This window comes from Coregonus lavaretus (assembly GCF_964263955.1).
Source record: "Coregonus lavaretus genome assembly, chromosome: 23".
NCBI classification, from domain to species: domain Eukaryota; kingdom Metazoa; phylum Chordata; class Actinopteri; order Salmoniformes; family Salmonidae; genus Coregonus; species Coregonus lavaretus.
In genome coordinates this window covers 15,255,001-15,275,873 of record NC_140010.1, presented here as the reverse complement: position 1 = coordinate 15,275,873, position 20,873 = coordinate 15,255,001, and the positions used below count along the sequence as shown (strand labels likewise).

Sequence of the window (20,873 nt, the reverse complement as noted above, 5' to 3'; positions counted from 1 at the left end):
CTCATCATGGAATAAAGTCGAAGCATGAGCGAGTTGGCTATCAACTTACTTGTTCGCAGAATGGATAGGCCCTCGTTCTTTTAAAATGATAACATCCTGATTCAGGCGCCAATGTAACTACTACAGATACTTTATCCGGAAACAATATATCCGGTGAAATTTTCAACAAACTTTATTTTCTGACCAGAAAGCTAGGAGAAAGGAGTTATAATGCCCCACGCGATTCTATTCCGTCTTGTATGGCTACGTAAACTACCCGTATCACATGGTTGCTAAGCAACAAGCAAAGGGCTGCATTCAGAACAGTAGCATAGGTTTTTTCACTGTACCTTATAAAATGACAAATATTATTCAATTTTGTAGTTTTTCTCGGCTTCTCGAGGCTCTTTGCATGACACAGGCATTGCTCATCTGCCATCTAAGTTAGAGGGACATATTATGCATTGTATTAATTCAGAGGAACCTTTTCACCAAGATTAGGCTAAAGTCTAGACATTTTGAGATACTCTATCAACATTTTAGAATGATAAGTTGCATGAAGTTTCCCAGTGAAACTGTTTGGCTGACTAGGAGTCAGAGGAATATTAAATGTAATTATATTAGGGTACGGCTTGTTGTAGAAATGAGTCATGAAGCAAGTTAGCCTATGAATGAAAGGACAGTGAGACTCATCCTGATTTTCAATGGGGCATCACATTTGTGCCTAAGCAGCAATTGCACATGCATTCATTACAAGTATAAAATAAAAATGATCTGTTTATTGATCATTAATTGATGAGATACCAACACAATAAATGTTACTTATATCCTACTGGCAATCAATGCCATTTCCACTTAAAGCGCAATTGAATGCTCTACAAGTTAAACAAAATAAGGAACAGACATTATAGGCCTACCATTGTTAGATCTGTGAGACACGTTCTAGGATAGGGCAGGGTCAATAAGACCTCAACTGGATACTGGTATGGAAGCATGCAAGACAGGACTATCACAAAATATATAGATTTTATTACAAATACGGCACAGTACGCCGATTTACTGGGCAGGCGTAACTTGGATGTCACCAAAGGTAGTTTACAGTTTTACAAAGGCCTGAACGAAAACACAGCAAATGTTAAGTGGAAGCACAGCAAACTGGTTTTCAGTGCAGCACAGCAAACACAATATTCAACAGGGATTCTATAACAAAGGTCTAACAGACTAAAGTGTACATGCATAAAACGGCACCCTCTCTCAATCTACAAAAAAATAAAACAGTAAGCTATTAAACACAATACATACCTCTGCTGCCTCAGCTGTCTCAAGTCCACTCCACTCGACACAGCCACCATTTATTTTTTTGATAGTTTTTTAACCTCCATTTAAGCAGGGAGTCATGCTGAGACCACAGTCTCTTTCGCAGATGAGCCCTGCATAAACACATCAATAAACAACAATTGCACTATACATATCTATAAACATCAATTGCACCCCACTGGCACAGATGTCAATTCAATGTCTATTCCTTGTTGGTTCAGCGTAATTTTATTGAAATGACGTGGAAACAACGTTGATTCAACCAGTGTGTGCCCAGTGAGACAATACATGAAAAGCAAAAACAAAAAACACAAAAAGCAAAACTACCATAAGAAACAAACACATTCCTCAGTAAAGTTTCAAGTTTTAAGTACAGTGAAATGCCTTTCTAAATCCAACAATGCAGTAATCAATATCAATGTAGTACTAAAAATAACATAAGGTAGAACAAAAACACATACAAAGAAATAAGAAGAACACAATAAGTAAGTAAGCTATATACAGTGTCAGTTCTAATATCATATTTACAGTGTGCATGGATACTGGAGTAATAGACATCAAGATATATGATAAACAGAGTAGCAGCAGCGTTTATGATGATTTATGTGAGTGTGTGTGCGTGTGTGTAGAGTCATTATAAATGTGTGTGCATGTCATGTGTGTGTGAGCAAGTGAAGTGTGTGTGTAACATGCACGTGAGCAAATGAAGTGTGTTGTGTGTGTTGGAGTGTCAGTGTGCATGAGTGTGTCGAGTCCTGTGAGTATGCATAGAGACTAAAATATAAAATACAAGGGTCAACTCAGTTTGTGTAGCCATTTTGTTAGCTACTTAGCAGTCTTATGGCTTGGGGATAGAAGCTGTTCAGGAGCCTGTTGGTGTCAGACTGAAGCAAAAGGCCCTCTAACATCAAAGCAGAGGCCTTCTAACATCTGCCTGAATTGCCAACCTGGTCTCAGAGCATTTTGTGTTATTCTGTATGTAAATCTGAGATACTTATTTAGTATGATATGTTACTTTTTGTATGGTATGTATTAATTTGTGGATGTCCATCACCCATTTCGTATGATATGTTACGAATTACAATTCAAATTATATGTTACGAATTTGCAAAACGCACCTACCTTTGGTAGACATTTGTGTTATACGCCCACCCAACCACCCTACTTTAGTTTTTGCCTTAAGTAACCATCTGTCTTATGTAACCATACCAAACCTAACATATCATCCTATTTTGAGTGTCCCAGATGTACATTTACTATGTTACGTCTGGTCTATGAGACCAGGCTGGAAATGCCCTACAGGCACCAACTCCACCAACTTTAAGGACTTTTGGAGTTCATTCCATATGAGAGGCGCAAAAAAACTAAAAGCAGATATACCTAACTCAGTGGAGATTGAAGGGATCTCCAGGGTTAGCCATCCCTGAGTCTGGTAACTTATACATCTGAAGGTTAACAATGAGGTAAGGTATGGCGAAAGTTCATGCAAGAGGGCTTTATAGACAAAAGCACTGCAATGCATCGATCTACGAGACTTCAAGGAGGACCAGCCTACTTTCTGATACAAAATGCAATTATGTGTACTGAACCTATCGCCCGCAATAAAGCGCAATGCGCTATAATAAAATGCTTCCAATGGCTTCAATATAGCAATCATATAGAAGATATCGCCATATAATAATAACCGGAATGAATGTTGACAAAATTATTTGTTTTCTACTGTTTAACAAAAGACAGGACCTGTTCCTATAGAATAAGCTTATTTTAATTCTTAACTTCTTAACTAACTCATCAACATGCTTTTTAAAAGATAGCTTTTCATCAATCCAGGTACCCAGATATTTATAAGAGGGGACGATCAATAAGGGCACTATCCAAAGCACCTATGCATAAATCATCAGATACATTTTTACTTGATTTGGAAAATAACATATACTTGGTTTTACCTGCACTAAGTACCAATTTCAGTTCAACAAAGGCTCTCTGCAGGGCAATAAAGGCAGATTGAAGCTCTGACAGAGCCTGGTCAGCTGCAGAGCAGTAGCATACATCACAGTGTCATCTGCATACAGGTACATTTATTTAAAAACATTTTTACAGATAAACCAATATTGTTAATGTAAATAGTGAAAAGAACCGGACCAAGAATCGATCCCTGTGGGACACCCTTTGTTACAGTGGGGAGAACAAGTATTTGATACACTGCCGATTTTGCAGGTTTTCCTACTTACAAAGCATGTAGAGGTCTGTAATTTTTATCATAGGTACACTTCAACTGTAAGAGACGGAATCTAAAACAAAAATCCAGAAAATCACATTGTATGATTTTTAAGTAATTAATTTGCATTTTATTGCATGACATAAGTATTTGATACATCAGAAAAGCAGAACTTAATATTTGGTACAGAAACCTTTGTTTGCAATTACAGAGATCATACGTTTCCTGTAGGTCTTGACCAGGTTTGCACATACTGCAGCAGGGATTTTGGCCCACTCCTCCATACAGACCTTCTCCAGATCCTTCAGGTTTCGGGGCTGTCGCTGGGCAATACGGACTTTCAGCTCCCTCCAAAGATGTTCTATTGGGTTCAGGTCTGGAGACTGGCTAGGCCACTCCAGGACCTTGAGATGCTTCTTACGGAGACACTCCTTAGTTGCCCTGGCTGTGTGTTTCGGGTCGTTGTCATGCTGGAAGACCCAGCCACGACCCATCTTCAATGCTCTTACTGAGGGAAGGAAGTTATTGGCCAAGATCTCGCGATACATGGCCCCATCCATCCTCCCCTCAATACGGTGCAGTCGTCCTGTCCCCTTTGCAGAAAAGCATCCCCAAAGAATGATATTTCCACCTCCATGCTTCACGGTTGGGATGGTGTTCTTGGGGTTGTACTCATCCTTCTTCTTCCTCCAAACACGGTGAGTGGAGTTTAGACCAAAAAGCTCTATTTTTGTCTCATCAGACCACATTATCTTCTCCCATTCCTCCTCTGGATCATCCAGATGGTCATTGGCAAACTTTAGACGGGCCTGGACATGCGCTGGCTTGAGCAGGGGGACCTTGCGTGCGCTGCAGGATTTTAATCCATGACGGCGTAGTGTGTTACTAATGGTTATCTTTGAGACTGTGGTCCCAGCTCTCTTCAGGTCATTGACCAGGTCCTGCCGTGTAGTTCTGGGCTGATCCCTCACCTTCCTCATGATCATTGATGCCCCACGAGGTGAGATCTTGCATGGAGCCCCAGACCGAGGGTGATTGACCGTCATCTTGAACTTCTACCATTTTCTAATAATTGCGCCAACAGTTGTTGCCTTCTCACCAAGCTGCTTGCCTATTGTCCTGTAGCCCATCCCAGCCTTGTGCAGGTCTACAATTTTATCCCTGATGTCCTTACACAGCTCTCTGGTCTTGGCCATTGTGGAGAGGTTGGAGTCTGTTTGAGACAGGTGTCTTTTATACAGGTAACGAGTTCAAACAGGTGCAGTTAATACAGGTAATGAGTGGAGAACAGGAGGGCTTCTTAAAGAAAAATTAACAGGTCTGTGAGAGCCGGAATTCTTACTGGTTGATAGGTGATCAAATACTTATGTCATGCAATAAAATGCAAATTAATTACTTAAAAATCATACAATGTGATTTTCTGGATTTTTGTTTTAGATTCCGTCTCTCACAGTTGAAGTGTACCTATGATAAAAAATTACAGACCTCTACATGCTTTGTAAGTAGGAAAACCTGAAAAATCGGCAGTGTATCAAATACTTGTTCTCCCCACTGTATGTCCAGAAAACCTGATTTAACACCATCAGTAAATACACACTGTGTTCTGTCCTACAAGTTGTACTGAGAATACTTACAATTACTACTTTACAAGCAGAGACTGGAAAAGGATTATCAAATGTGACTGAAGTTTGCCACCATCTCAGGTGGCAAACTTCATTTAGAAGAAGACCATAGCAAACAGTTGCAAGGAAGCAAAACAGTTCCAAAACGTTTTGCAACGTAAACGAGAGTTTCTATTGGACAAATTAATGTAGGTCCCTCCTTGTTTTATTCTGTTTGCTTCTGTTGGCTTCCATTTGGTTCATTTGGTTCCTAGTGAAAACAGAAAAGTATGTACGTGGTCCAACTCTGACGTAACCCTATTGAAGTTAAAATGTAAAACGGTTAAGGTAAGGTTTAAGGGTAGGGTTAGGTTAGGTAAGGGTTATGGTCAAGGTAAGTGTAGGGGTTAAGATGATTAGGGTTAGGGTTCTAGTGTATACACCCCAGGTGGAGGTGCATTTTTGTTGTACTTTGCATCCTCTCTATCTGTGTGAGGAGGATGTTATGTCTTTTAAAAGAGGCATAGCTTACTCTGAAAGTGGCCACTGATAATCACAAACCAAGCTGCTATTACTGTGCTTATCTGACTCAACAACAACAACAACAACAACAACAACATATATAAATAATAATAATAAAAATCAGATGGGGATTGTTTCCACACACTGCACGTATCCTTCCTGTGCATTGTAGTCATGGTGGGTTGAATAATTATGTGTTTGTATGTTTCTTTTGTCAACTTCAACATTTGGTAAGAATTCACTGAAGCAAGTGAAGAGATTCCACATTACGTCATCGGCAGAGGCCACATACTCGAGGCAAATGCTGGGTTGCGGTAACGTTACTCGAAAATTTCGAACACAGCACCACTGCAAAAAGCGTTAGTAATAACAGGATTATCACCGTTCTAGGGGTAATGGACAATTGATCTAAATGATTCGTAATCATATCTATGGATACGGCTGACACTTCAATTCCTGGATGTAAACAATGCAGTTTTATGACCATGCCTCGAAATCCTGGTAAGTATAGACAGCACAAATGAACTGCAACATCGGTAGTGAAACGACATTATCACTCGTTTAAAATCCAAGTTACTGTGTAATAGGAACTAGTGAGATCGATCTTTTTTTATGACGAGGCAAAATGCATGCCATTTAATAGGGTTAAACTATTGACAATTTGGGGGTTGTAAAAATGACACCTTTATATCGCTCATTTGTAGAGATGCCTCTCGTTACATGGATACAGTTTATTTTGCAATGGATGTGCATATAAATCTGTCATCTGCTGCCTGTTGCCTTTCTTCACTCACGTGTGTTTGACAAAAAACATTTAAATATGATGCTCTCAGTATTTCACACTGTCAATCATACTGTTTCTCAATTCTTTCTGAAATACACCAGAGCTGAGCACGATCCATTCTAGATAAAGTAATGTAGTCATTGACATGGCAATCATGGCTGGTTGTAAAACAGTAATGGCATCATCAACCAACAGTTTGGTATATAGCGGCATTCATTTCCCACCCATCCAGTTGTTTCTGTTGTTGCAGAGATTACCTGAAGCAGTTTCACTAATCACCACTGTAAAGCTGACAGTTTCAGAGTTGTTTTCCCCCACAAAGGAGTTCACATTGGAACAAAGTGTCAATTCAGGAACAACAAAGTTATATTCAGGAACAACAACCATAAACATGTCAAAAACAACGTTTTTGTCTTGTGGAGCAATGACCCATGGCCTCTTTGCAATGTCTCTGAGTTGTACCAGTCAGTGCTGTCTGCCCAGGCCAGAGGCCACACAAGCAGAGAACTGACTGGTACAACTCAGAGACACTGCAGTGTCCAATGTAATACACTCCCTGACAGACAACATAAGACAGTTTAGACTTCTTATTAACTGACCATATATGCTGCTATAAATACACAATTTTAATATGTGATGGGTGTTTTTGTTGGTGATTTCTGTACAGTTAACTTCATAACTGAACGAAGTAGACAGCTCTACACCCAGCTCTACACTGTGGTTAGAAATCAGATGCCAACATCAATTATATTCTCATGATGTAAAAATAACACTGGGCAATCAGTGGAAGGAGTAAATACATGAACAGCTGCAATATATAGCTTATGACTCAGTCTGCTATGGGGAAATGCAGGGTCACAACTCAAGCAACTGCTCGTGTCCCGGAAATACTGTATGACAACCTGATCCAAGTAGTTTAAGAATATAAATGAAAACCACCACAGTCTCCTGTGCTTTTCTTTCTTCACCTGTGGTAAAAATAGAGCCATAATATAAATAAGGGACTTATAAGGGAATGGTTCAGCAGCCTGGAGCTCTGTTAATAACTGGGCAAGAGAGTCTATTTATCCACTGCATCAATAAATGTGATCATTTTAATATCGCTGAGAGAAACTGACTTTATAGCCTTAGTTTGATTCTGGCAGCGGTGGAGAGTTACAAGTCATCTGCAATGTTTATGGTGTACGATGATTTGCTCGTTTTAGGGCAGTTATTTTAGAATACAGCGAGTGTATCTGACACTAGCACAGAGCAAGAGTAATGCTCGCTGGGCAGGCGCCAAGCGAGAGGTTGGAAGGGGCTGCAACTGGAGAGCCAGTAAAGCTGTACAAGAATGTGGAGCCTGTTCATTTGAAGTTAAAGATAGAGGCAGCAACACAAGCTGTGTCCTGACAGTTTCTAATTTCAGATATCTGACTGTAGCTAAGCTAACCACCATCCAACTGGTGCTGGCTGCTTTTGATGTCATGTTTGCCTGGTAGAGAGGGCTTTATACTCTGTACAGTTGTTGTTAAGAAGGACATGCCTTTGGAGTAGCACACAGACAGAAAAGGAGAAGGAAACAGAGGAACATGGTACATTCTGAAGGGTACGTTCAACATTGACAAGTTTGTAATCTCCTGATTTGTGTTGTTTGTTGTCAATCTTCACCAGGGGAATAGTAGTTTGTGTCAATCTTAGCTATTTATTTCACAGATTAAAAATAGCCTTCGTAAGGTCAAATACTTGGCACAAGAACTTGTCTGTTTCTTTTGTGATATGAAAAGGGAGTTTTACCATGTTATTATTAGTTAGTTATGCATTTCTGCACTACTGTAGATGAGACATCTCCAGTAGATTGTGCTAGGATGATTAATGAATTATTCACTGAAAAGTGTTTAACATTGTTGTAACTTACTTCAACTAAAACTTGACATTACAGACAGATACTTTTTGTTTACAGTCATCTTTATTGTGTGAAAACAGTGTCTAGTGAATGCAGTACTTTTTATCAATTTCACCCGGTGTTACCATAGAGGGCGTAACTCTGCAGAAAAGGGTCTGTGTGCAGAAAAATAGTTGTCCATTTTGTTTATGTGTACAATACCTTGAATTTGGAATGAAACATTTGGAAGTTCCTGCCTGTAACCTGAGACCACTGCATAATATTTGCATATTTATCCCTTTCAATTATATACATTCTACAGCCCTATTTGTTGAAAAGTGACCAGTCTTAGTAGAACGAGTGTAATGAGTCAAAGTCGTTTATCATTTCTGTTGTCATTGTATAATGGACAAGTTCTATTGTAGATTTATTCTATTTGTAATTGCAATGTATTCAAATCCTGATTCAAACATGAATGGTGCCTGTTAGATCTTCAAGAGAAGATGTATGACGAAAGGTTGGTGAAAAACATTGCTCCACAAACTTTGGACCCCTCTAAAGGGGGGGGTGACGACAACGACATTGCACCCTGTCTTTTAGAAATGGACAATGGAGTGACTGGGTTCTTTGCTACTTCTTTGCTATGGCAACTAAGCACATGACTAGGTGTATTAGATTGCTTTGGACAGTGTGCAGCGAGGCATGGTGTGAGCGTTCGCTAGCTCTGCCACTCTGCCCCTGTGAAACACTCAGCCTTGTCTCATTCAAGTTTTTCAATGCCCTGTAGTCTGCTGGCGACTGACTTTTGTTTACATACTTACATTATTTAGTGTGTCCTGAAGGTCAACTGGTAAGAAATGATCTGTCATCAGTGTTTCCCCTAGGATTTTAGAGGCCCTCCGCTTGGCCACAGAGACTGTGTTTTGCTAATTTACTGCAATTCTAAAAATAAATCCCATGGGGCAGAGATAATATTTTACAGTTTTAAATCTAGTTTCCTGCAATTCTACAAATGTTTTCATGGTGCTGAGAGAAAATGTGCAGTTTTAAAGCTAATTTCCTGCAATTCTATACATTTGTACTTTTGAAGTAACTGTCCAGTGAAAATCTCACTTTTAATATTCTGTTAACTTATACCCAAATAATGTTTTTGACTCAATCTATACTCCCATTTGTGCCCAACGCATAAATTGGAGAAGAAAAATAAACACTTCAAAAACCCCACCTGAAACTTGTATCTCAAACAGACCATTTAAGAAATGCTTGCTACTTCCTCTTAAGCCTTGTTCACATTGGCAGTTTGAAGATACAAATCTGATTCCTGGCCATGCAACTTGTGTTTGAACAGTAAAATCTGATTTATTTGCCCTCAAGTGGTTTTTAGACTGTTATTTGGCATATCTTTATTTTAATTTTAATTTTTTATAGATTTTGTTTATTGGACATATAAAGGAATACAAATTACAAATTGAACAGATACATCCTTTTATCCCCTCTATACTTGTTGAAACACCTCCCTCCCCTTAACAACAAAAGCACCATACATACAAAAATAAAATAAATTAAAACATACAATTGGAAATAATAATATATAAATATTAGGGCTGTCAAATGATTAAAATTTTTAATCAAATTAATCAGAATTTTCAGTGGATTAATCATGATTAATCACTATTTGCAATTACACCTGAATCCTAACCATTTTTTTCTGAAATGCATACCAAAAGATAAATAACAGGACACAGATACATAATTTTCATATTATGTCTGTTTATTAACACAGCCAAATAATGGTGTTTTAAATCAAGCTGAAACATACTACACACCATAATATTTGTCTTTGGCTGTGGCTCTTGACGGTGGCTTATAGAATGAGTCTTGAGATGCCACTTGCAAAACATCAAGGAAACCTGAGTCTTCTACAATGCTAATGGGTCTACAATCCTTTGCAATCCATTTTGCTATTGTGTTGGTCAAATTATCTGAGGTTGATTTTTGTTAATTGCCTGCAAACATTCAGCGTGGTCTGGCGCAAACCACTTGCTGAATCTGACGGCCCAGCAAACGCATGTTTGGCGTTGACATGGTACTTCAAGCTTGAACAGCTCCGGTGAAATTGAAACTCCTTCTTACAAATCTTGCAAATAACCTTGTACTTGTTAACTGTACCATCATCATTCTTCTTATATTTGAATCCGTCAATAGGCCCACTTTGCTCACCTTGCTCCATCTCGCCTCTAGCTCCCAACCACTTTCCTGACCTGAATAATTTGTCACACTGCGCATGCGTGAAATGCGTTAAAAAAATTGACGTAATTAACAGCAAACAACTAATTAACGTCGTTAACGCGCTATTTTTGACAGCCGTAATAAATATACATATACAGTACCAGTCAAAAGTTTGGACACACCTACTAATTCCAGGGTTTTTCTTAATTTTTTACTATTTTCTACATAGTAGAATAATAGTGAAGACATCAAATCTATGAAATAACACATATGGAATCATGTAGTAACCAAAAAGGTGTTAAACAAATCAAAATATATTTTATATTTGAGAGTCTTCAAAGTAGCCACCCTTTGCCTTGATGACAGCTTTGCACACTCTTGGCATTCGCTCAACCAGCTTCATGAGGTAGTCACCTGGAATTAACAGGTGTGCCTGGTTAAAAGTTAATTTGTGCAATTTCTTTCCTTCTTAATGCGTTTGAGCCAATCAGTTGTGTTGTGACAAGGTAGGGGGGGGGGGGGGGGGGTATACAGAAGATAGCCCTATTTGGTAAAAGAACAAGTTCATATTATGGCAAGAACAGCTCAAATAAGCAAAGAGAAACAACAGTCCATCATTACATTAGGTCAGTCAATATGGAACATTTCAAGAACTTTGAAAGTTTCTTCAAGTGCAGTCGCGAAAACCATCAAGCGCTATGATGAAACTGGTTCTCATGAGGACTGCCACAGGAAAGGAAGACCCAGAGTTACCTCTGCTGCAGAGGTTAAGTTCATTCAAGTTACCAGCCTCAGAAATCGGCAATTAACTGCACCTCAGATTGTAGAACAAATAAATGCTTCACAGAGTTCAAGTAACAGACAAATCTCAACATCAACTGTTCAGAAGAGACCGCGTGAATCAGGCCTTCATGGTCGAATTGCTGCAAAAAAACACTACTAAAGGACACCAATAAGAAGAAGAGACTTGCTTGGGCCAGGAAACACGACCAATGGACATTAGAGCGGTGGAAATCTGTCCTTTGGTCTGATGAGTCCAAATTTGAGATTTTTGGTTACAACTGCCGTGTCTTTGTGAGATGCAGAGTAGGTGAACGGATGATCTCTGCATGTGTGGTTCCCACCGCGAAGCATGGAGGAGGAGGTGTGATGGTGTGGGGGTGCTTTGCTGGTGACACTGTCAGTGATTTATTTAGAATTCAAGGCACACTTAACCAGCATGGCTCCCACAGCATTCTGCAGCGATACGCCATCCCATCTGGTTTGCGCTTAGTGGGACTATTATTTGTTTTTCAACAGGACAATGACCAAAAACACACCTAAAGGCTGTGTAAGGGCTATTTGACCAAGGAGAGTGATGGAGTGCTGCATCAGATGACCTGGCCTCCACCTTCACCCGACCTCAACCCAATTGAGATGGTTTGGGATGAGTTGGACCCCAGAGTGAAGGAAAAGCAGCCAACAAGTGCTCAGCATATGTGGGAACTCCTTCAAGACTGTTGGAAAAGCATTCCTCATGAAGCTGGTTGAGAGATTGCCAAGAGTGTACAAAGCTGTCATCAAGGCAAAGGGTGGCTACTTTGAAGAATCTCAAATAAAAAATATATTTTGATTTGTTTAACATTGTTTTGGTTACTACATGATTCCATATGTGTTATTTCATAGTTTTGATGTCTTCACTATTATTCTACAATGTAGAAAATAGTAAAAATAAAGACAAACCCTTGAATGAGTAGGTGTGTCCAAACTTTTGACTGGTACTGTACATACACAAAAATAAAAAATAAATATAACAACATACTATCCCTTCCCTCCCACACCCTCTCATATCCCGTTGGCCAAAATTCTTACTCCTGATCAATAGAAGGCAACTATTCAAAAAAGGAAATTAAAGGCTGCCATCTCAAGAAAAAGTTATCAGTACAACCTCTCAAAGTGTATTTAATTTCAAAGTGTAGAAATTACATTAGATCTTTCAACCAGGCTGATACAGTGGGAGGTTTTGAGGATTTCCAATTAAGCAAGCTCTGCCGGCTGGAAGCAAACACTACAACGTCTGCTTTACTTTTAGTGAGACTAGGCAACAAAGATGGAACTCCAAATATAGCTATCAAATGACAAGGCTGCAGGTCAATATCTAGAATTTTAGAGAGAGTATTAAAAAAGGATGACCCAATACTCAGACAGCTTAGAACAAGAATAAAACATATGAGTGTGGTCTGCCGGAGTGATTGTTGACAGTTTGACAAGAACACGTGGTACAGTGGGGAAAAAAAGTATTTAGTCAGCCACCAATTGTGCAAGTTCTCCCACTTAAAAAGATGAGAGAGGCCTGTAATTTTCATCATAGGTACACGTCAACTATGACAGACAAAATGAGAAAAAAAAATCCTGAAAATCACATTGTAGGATTTTTTATGAATTTATTTGCGAATTATGGTGGAAAATAAGTATTTGGTCAATAACAAAAGTTTCTCAATACTTTGTTATATACCCTTTGTTGGCAATGACACAGGTCAAACGTTTTCTGTAAGTCTTCACAAGGTTTTCACACACTGTTGCTAGTATTTTGGCCCATTCCTCCATGCAGATCTCCTCTAGAGCAGTGATGTTTTGGGGCTGTCGCTGGGCAACACAGACTTTCAACTCCCTCCAAATATGTTCTATGGGGTTGAGATCTGGAGACTGGCTAGGCCACTCCAGGACCTTGAAATGCTTCTTACGAAGCCACTCCTTCGTTGCCCGGGCGGTGTGTTTGGGATCATTGTCATGCTGAAAGACCCAGCCACGTTTCATCTTCAATGCCCTTGCTGATGGAAGGAGGTTTTCACTCAAAATCTCACGATACATGGCCCCATTCATTCTTTCCTTTACACGGATCAGTCGTCCTGGTCCCTTTGCAGAAAAACAGCCCCAAAGCATGATGTTTCCACCCCCATGCTTCACAGTAGGTATGGTGTTCTTTGGATGCAACTCAGCATTCTTTGTCCTCCAAACACGACGAGTTGAGTTTTTACCAAAAAGTTATATTTTGGTTTCATCTGACCATATGACATTCTCCCAATCCTCTTCTGGATCATCCAAATGCACTCTAGCAAACTTCAGACGGGCCTGGACATGTACTGGCTTAAGCAGGGGGACACGTCTGGCACTGCAGGGTTTGAGTCCCTGGCGGTGTAGTGTGTTACTGATGGTAGGCTTTGTTACTTTGGTCCCAGCTCTCTGCAGGTCATTCACTAGGTCCCCCCGTGTGGTTCTGGGATTTTTGCTCACCGTTCTTGTGATCATTTTGACCCCACGGGGTGAGATCTTGCGTGGAGCCCCAGATCGAGGGAGATTATCAGTGGTCTTGTATGTCTTCCATTTCCTAATAATTGCTCCCACAGTTGATTTCTTCAAACCAAGCTGCTTACCTATTGCAGATTCAGTCTTCCCAGCCTGGTGCAGGTCTACAATTTTGTTTCTGGTGTCCTTTGACAGCTCTTTGGTCTTGGCCATAGTGGAGTTTGGAGTGTGACTGTTTGAGGTTGTGGACAGGTGTCTTTTATACTGATAACAAGTTCAAACAGGTGCCATTAATACAGGTAACGAGTGTGAGCCATAAAGTTACAGGTCTGTGAGAGCCATAAATCTTGCTTGTTTGTAGGTGACCAAATACTTATTTTCCACCATAATTTGCAAATAAATTCATAAAAAATCCTACAATGTGATTTTCAGGGAAAATGTTTTCTCAATTTGTCTGTCATAGTTGATGTGTACCTATGATGAAAATTACAGGCCTCTCTCATCTTTTTAAGTGGGAGAACTTGCACAATTGGTGGCTGACTAAATACTTTTTTTCCCCCACTGTAGCTAACTAGCTTGTTCATTGTTTACAAACAAATTAGTGAATGTGCTAGAAAGCTAAACAGCTACCCAATTTAGCTAGCTAGTTGACTGCTGTGGCTAGCCAAAAATGATTCATTTTGAAAGTTGGATCATCTTATCCTTTAAAAGTGTTCTTATACTATGATTTTGAACATTCAAAGCAACTGGGACTTGTCCATGGCAGGCATTGTTGTCACCTTAGGTTGCTACAGAACTTCTGAGTGATAGGAAGCACGAGCACCACCACCAATCAGCCTACACCACTGCGCACACACCAGTCATTACTCTGACAACTAGCGTAGCCATGTCAGCAAATGACTGCTGTCTGAACACACACAAATCCGATTTGTCACTTGTAACTTGCTGTTTGGAGAGTCGATATTCCAAACGGATTTGAAAAACAAAACTGATTTGAGCATTAAGTCCTGCAGTGTGACCAAGGCTATAGAGTATGATGCCATACTCCTGAGGAGGATGAGCTGGCCAATCAGTGGTCTAGAGGAGGATGAGCTGGCCAATCCGTGGTCTACTGTATTAATATTTTTTATGACCGGTATACGTCCACACCATTCTGTTGTTGGGGTACGCCCATACCATTCCGACACAGAAAAGCTGCTTTTTAACATACTTAACTACCATTTTTGGGAAGGAAAACTATTTAACTCATATTGTAAGTCATTATAGGTCATATTTCATAGGAATCTGGAAACACTGGACAGTTTTGTTAGTTCTCAATGAAGACCTTATTTAAAAATAGATAGCTCCATTATCTTTTCTACATACTTTATATCTGATTTTAGTCGATTAAGTTTATAATGAAAACGTTTTACATCATATTTTTTGGAGTGGCGGCCACAATTTAAATAAATATAGAGGAAACACTGGTCATGCATGCCACCATCTATTCAAGTGAAGATGGGCAGTGTGAGGGGGTCAAAAGTGCTCAGCATTGATGAAAAAAACAACTCTAAATGTCAATAATTTCACAGATGATGTTTAGTGACGGCCTCTTGGAACTATTGATACAGTATCTTGTGGTGATTCACGCTATGAAGTGAATTTAGATAATAGTGTGTGGATGGTGACATCAAGTGGATGGTGATACAGTATGTAGAGTGTACTGGTGGTGATAACCAAGGGGATAGTGTTGCGCTTGTTGAATTGTGTGTTTAACTCTGTACTGAGGGCTTACTAAATGCATTGAGTCAGTAGGACCGTAGGACGTACATTACATGATAGAAGTTGCAGCTGAGCAGTAGCACTGCTATGTGAATAATACTACAACTACTAACAAGCTGTTGAGTTAGTAGTGTTACTCATGTATTCTAATGGCAAAATTATCACCTGGGAAGCACTATATTTTGCTGCACACAATAATGATATAGTCATTCATCCATTACAAAGGTATCACTATTAGAAAGCAAAGAATCAAAGAATTTTTGAATTATTGTAAAATTGACTGTGTCCATAAAATGTATATAGTACAGTGGGGAAAAAAGGATTTAGTCAGCCACCAATTGTGCAAGTTCTCCCACTTAAAAAGATGAGAGAGGCCTGTAATTTTCATCATAGGTACACGTCAACTATGACAGAAAATCACATTGTAGGATTTTTAATGAATTTATTTGCAAATTATGGTGGAAAATAAGTATTTGGTCAATAACAAAAGTTTCTCAATACTTTGTTATATACCCTTTGTTGGCAATGACACAGGTCAAACGTTTTCTGTAAGTCTTCACAAGGTTTTCACACACTGTTGCTGGTATTTTGGCCCATTCCTCCATGCAGATCTCCTCTAGAGCAGTGATGTTTTGGGGCTGTCACTGGGCAAAACAGACTTTCAACTCCCTCCAAAGATTTTCGATGGGGTTGAGATCTGGAGACTGGCTAGGCCACTCCAGGACCTTGAAATGCTTCTTACGAAGCCACTCCTTCGTTGCCCGGGCGGTGTGTTTGGGATCATTGTCATGCTGAAAGACCCAGCCACGTTTCATCTTCAATGCCCTTGCTGATGGAAGGAGGTTTTCACTCAAAATCTCACGATACATGGCCCCATTCATTCTTTCCTTTACACGGATCAGTCGTCCTGGTCCCTTTGCAGAAAAACAGCCCCAAAGCATGATGTTTCCACCCCCATGCTTCACAGTAGGTATGGTGTTCTTTGGATGCAACTCGGCATTCTTTGTCCTCCAAACACGACGAGTTGAGTTTTTACCAAAAAGTTCTATTTTGGTTTCATCTGACCATATGACATTCTCCCAATCCTCTTCTGGATCATCCAAATGCACTCTAGTAAACTTCAGATGGGCCTGGACATGTACTGGCTTAAGCAGGGGGACACGTCTGGCACTGCAGGATTTGAGTCCCTGGCGGCGTAGTGTGTTACTGATGGTAGGCTTTGTTACTTTGGTCCCAGCTCTCTGCAGGTCATTCACTAGCTCCCCCAGTGTGGTTCTGGGATTTTTGCTCACCGTTCTTGTGATCATTTTGACCCCACTGGGTGAGATCTTGCGTGGAGCCCCAGATCGAGGGAGATTATCAGTGGTCTTGTATGTCTTCCATTTCCTAATAATTGCTCCCACAGTTGATTTCTTCAAACCAAGCTGCTTACCTATTGCAGATTCAGTCTTCCCAGCCTGGTGCAGGTCTACAATTTTGTTTCTGGTGTCCTTTGACAGCTCTTTGGTCTTGGCCATAGTGGAGTTTGGAGTGTGACTGTTTGAGGTTGTGGACAGGTGTCTTTTATACTGATAACAAGTTCAAACAGGTGCCATTAATACAGGTAACGAGTGGAGGACAGAGGAGCCTCTTAAAGAAGAAGTTACAGGTCTGTGAGAGCCAGAAATCTTGCTTGTTTGTAGGTGACCAAATACTTATTTTCCACCATAATTTGCAAATAAATTCATTAAAAATCCTACAATGTGATTTTCTGGATTTTTTTTCTTCAATTTGTCTGTCATAGTTGATGTGTACCTATGATGAAAATTACAGGCCTCTCTAATCTTTTTAAGTGGGAGAACTTGCACAATTGGTGGCTGACTAAATACTTTTTTCCCCCACTGTATGTATAAGCTGGAAGTAGAGGCCTAAGCATTGTTGTTCACTAGTTTACTCCAATTAGGGAAGGGGTGGTGGGGTTGGAAAGTAATAAAGGGAAATATATTTTAAAAAAGGAAATGTATATGTATGTGTATATATGTATGTACAGTGGGCTCCAAAATTACTGGCACCCCTGACTGGCAATGCACAAACAATACTTTAAAAAATATAAACAATATAATTATAGAGATAAACTCAAAATACCAACATGTGAGAAATACTGTTCTTTATTCATGTTTCAATGGAACCAACCAAAATCATACAATTATTTAATACAAAATAAATGTAACCAAAATCAAGGTTTCATCATTATTGGCACCCCTCATTTAGTACTTAGTGCAACCAACTCTGGCAAGGATAACAGCATGGAGTCTTTGCCTGTAATGTTTGACAAGGTTAAGGAACACATTTGGAGGGATTTTGGACCATTCCTCTATGCAGACACTTTCAAGATCCTTCACATTATTGGGTTTACGCTTATCAACTGCCCTCTTCAACTCAGCCCCATTGTCACGTTCGTTTAAGGACGGGTCAGACCAAGGCGCAGCGTGAAATGCGTACATATTTATTACACCGAATAAACACACTAACAAAACAACAAACCAACGAAACGTGAAGTCCTAAGGCTACACACAAAACAAGCCTCTAACCGGAACAAGATCCCACAACTAACGAGTGCCAATAGGCTGCCTAAGTATGATCCCCAATCAGAAACAACGAGCGACAGCTGCCTCTGATTGGGAATCACACCCGGCCAAACATAGAAACACACAACATAGAATGCCAACATAGAAAATACAACATAGAATATCCACACCCTGACTCAACATACAAGAGTCCCATGAATCAGGGCGTGACAGTACCCCGGCTCCGGGCGTGACGACCACATTCTCTCAGCCTCCCTGTTGCGCCCCTGGTCTGGTCTGGACCTCGGCGCGCTGCTTCCCCTCTCCTTCCTCCCACGAAGTACCAAGCCCTGTCTGGACCCTGGTGTGGGAGACCCCGAACCTGGAGAGGGGCTGACGTCTGGGTCTGGACTGGAGCCGCTGACCGGAGCTGGACTGGGCACCGGTGGAGCGGACTATTCTGGCTCCGGACTGGAGCCGCTGACCGCAGCTGGACTGGGCACCGGTGGAGCGGACTAATCTGGCTCCGGACTGGAGCTGCTGACCGGAGCTGGACTGGACCCCGGTGGAGCGGACTACTCTGATTCCGGAGTGGATCCGCTGACCGGAGCTGGACTGGGCACCGGTGGAGCGGACTGCTCTGGCTCCGGAGTGGAGCCGCTGACAGGAGCTGGACTGGACCCCGGTGGAGCGGACTGCTCTGGAACGGGCACGGGCCGGGCCGGACTGGCGACACGCACCACTGGCTTGGTGCGAGGAACAGGAACGGGCCGGGCTGGACTGGCGACACGCAGCACTGGCTTGGTGCGAGGAACAGGAACGGGCCGGGCCGGACTGGGAACACGCACCACTGGCTTGGTGCGGGGAGCAGGAACGGGCCGGGCCGGACTGGAAACACGTACCACTGGCTTGGTGCGGGGAGCAGGAACGGGCCGGGCCGGACTGGGAACACGCACCACTGGCTTGGTGCGGGGAGCAGGCACGGGCCGTACCAGACTGGGAACACGCACCACTGGCTTGGTGCGGGAAGCAGGCATGGGCCGTACCAGACTGGGAACACGCACCACTGGCTTGGTGCGAGGAGCAGCAACGGGCCGAGCCGGACTGGGAACACGCACCACTGGTCCGGTGCGAGGAGCAGGAACTGGCCGGACCGGACTGGGAACACGCACCACTGGCTTGGTGCGGGGAGCAGGAATGGGCCAGGCCGGACTGGCGACACGCACCACTGGCTTGGTGCGTGGAGCAGGAACAGGCCGGGCCGGACTGGCGACACGCACCACTGGCCTGGTGCGAGGAACAGGAACAGGCCGGGCCGGACTGGGAACATGCACCACTGGCTTGGTGCGGGGAGCAGGTACGGGCCGGGCCGGACTGGGAACACGCACCACTGGCTTGGTGCGTGGAGCAGAACAGGCCGGGCCGGACTGGCGACACGCACCACTGGCCTGGTGCGAGGAACAGGAACAGGCCGGGCCGGACTGGCGACACGCACCACTGGCTTGGTGCGGGGAGCAGGCACGGGCCGGGCCAGACTGGGAACACGCACCACTGGCCTGGTGCGAGGAGCAGGAACGGGCCGGGCCGGACTGGGAACACGCACCACTGGCTTGGTGCGAGGAACAGGAACGGGCCGGGCCGGACTGGGCACACGCACCACTAGCTTGGTGCGAGACGCAGGCACGAGATGTACCGGACTGGAAACTGACGTTAGAGATCTCCGACTGTACCAGTCTTTCACTCTCTGCGCCCAGTCCTCCTCCCGTGAGGACTCCTCCCAGAGCCCCCACAAGTGCAGTGGTCGGGGCTCTTCTCCATCGATCCCCAACCACCCTTTTAGCCCCCCCCAAAAAATGTTATTGGGGCTGTCTCTCAGGCTTCCTCCTTGGCCGGCGCCTTCTGCGTTGCCGTTGCTCCTCTCTAAACCGGGCCTCCACTGTCTCCTCCCAAGGACGGCGATCCATCCCAGCCTGAATCTCCTCCCATGTCCAGGAACCCTTTCCGTCCAGGATCTCCTCCCATGTCCAGGATGGCTGCTCCTGGGCACGCTGCTTGGTCCATATTTGGTGGGATCTTCTGTCACGTTAGTTTATGGACGGGTCAGACCAAGGCGCAGCGTGAAATGCGTACATATTTATTACACTGAATAAACACACTAACAAAACAACAAATAACAAATAACAACAAATAATAACAAAGATAGCTAATAATGTAAGCATACTGTGTCCATAATAAGTATATAGGTTGTATGTTGGGAGCTTTTGGGAAAGAGCACAGTTAGAAAGATATGCCATATAGAAGCAAACCGGATGGACATCATGAAAATGATCGGAGAGGTTGAGAGTAGAAGAAGTTCAGGAGCAAAAAAAAAATATATATATATATATATACACTGGGGAGAACAAGTATTTGATACACTGCCGATTTTGCAGGTTTTCCTACTTACAAAGCATGTAGAGGTCTGTCATTTTTATCATAGGTACACTTCAACTATGAGAGACGGAATCTAAAACAAAAATCCAGAAAATCACATTGTATGATTTTTAAGTAATTAATATGCATTTTATTGCATGACATAAGTATTTGATACATCAGAAAAGCAGAACTTAATATTTGGTACAGAAACCTTTGTTTGCAATTACAGAGATCATACGTTTCCTGTAGGTCTTGACCAGGTTTGCACACACTGCAGCAGGGATTTAGGCCCACTCCTCTATACAGACCTTCTCCAGATCCTTCAGGTTTCGGGGCTGTCGCTGGGCAATAC

At 42.1% G+C, this 20,873-nt stretch overlaps 1 protein-coding gene across 1 annotated transcript in view; it reads left to right on the top strand.

Moving 5' to 3' along the window:
* Nucleotides 1–7,968: 7,968 nt before the first annotated feature.
* The window catches only part of LOC311098925 (dystrobrevin alpha-like), a 50,739-nt gene continuing 37,834 nt past the window's right edge, over nucleotides 7,969–20,873 (top strand). Inside the window, exon 1 of the mRNA XM_084139473.1 lies at nucleotides 7,969–8,009. Coding sequence (XP_083995599.1) covers nucleotides 7,993–8,009 — 17 coding nt within the window. The 5' untranslated portion in view covers nucleotides 7,969–7,992. The remainder of the gene's footprint in view (nucleotides 8,010–20,873) is intronic.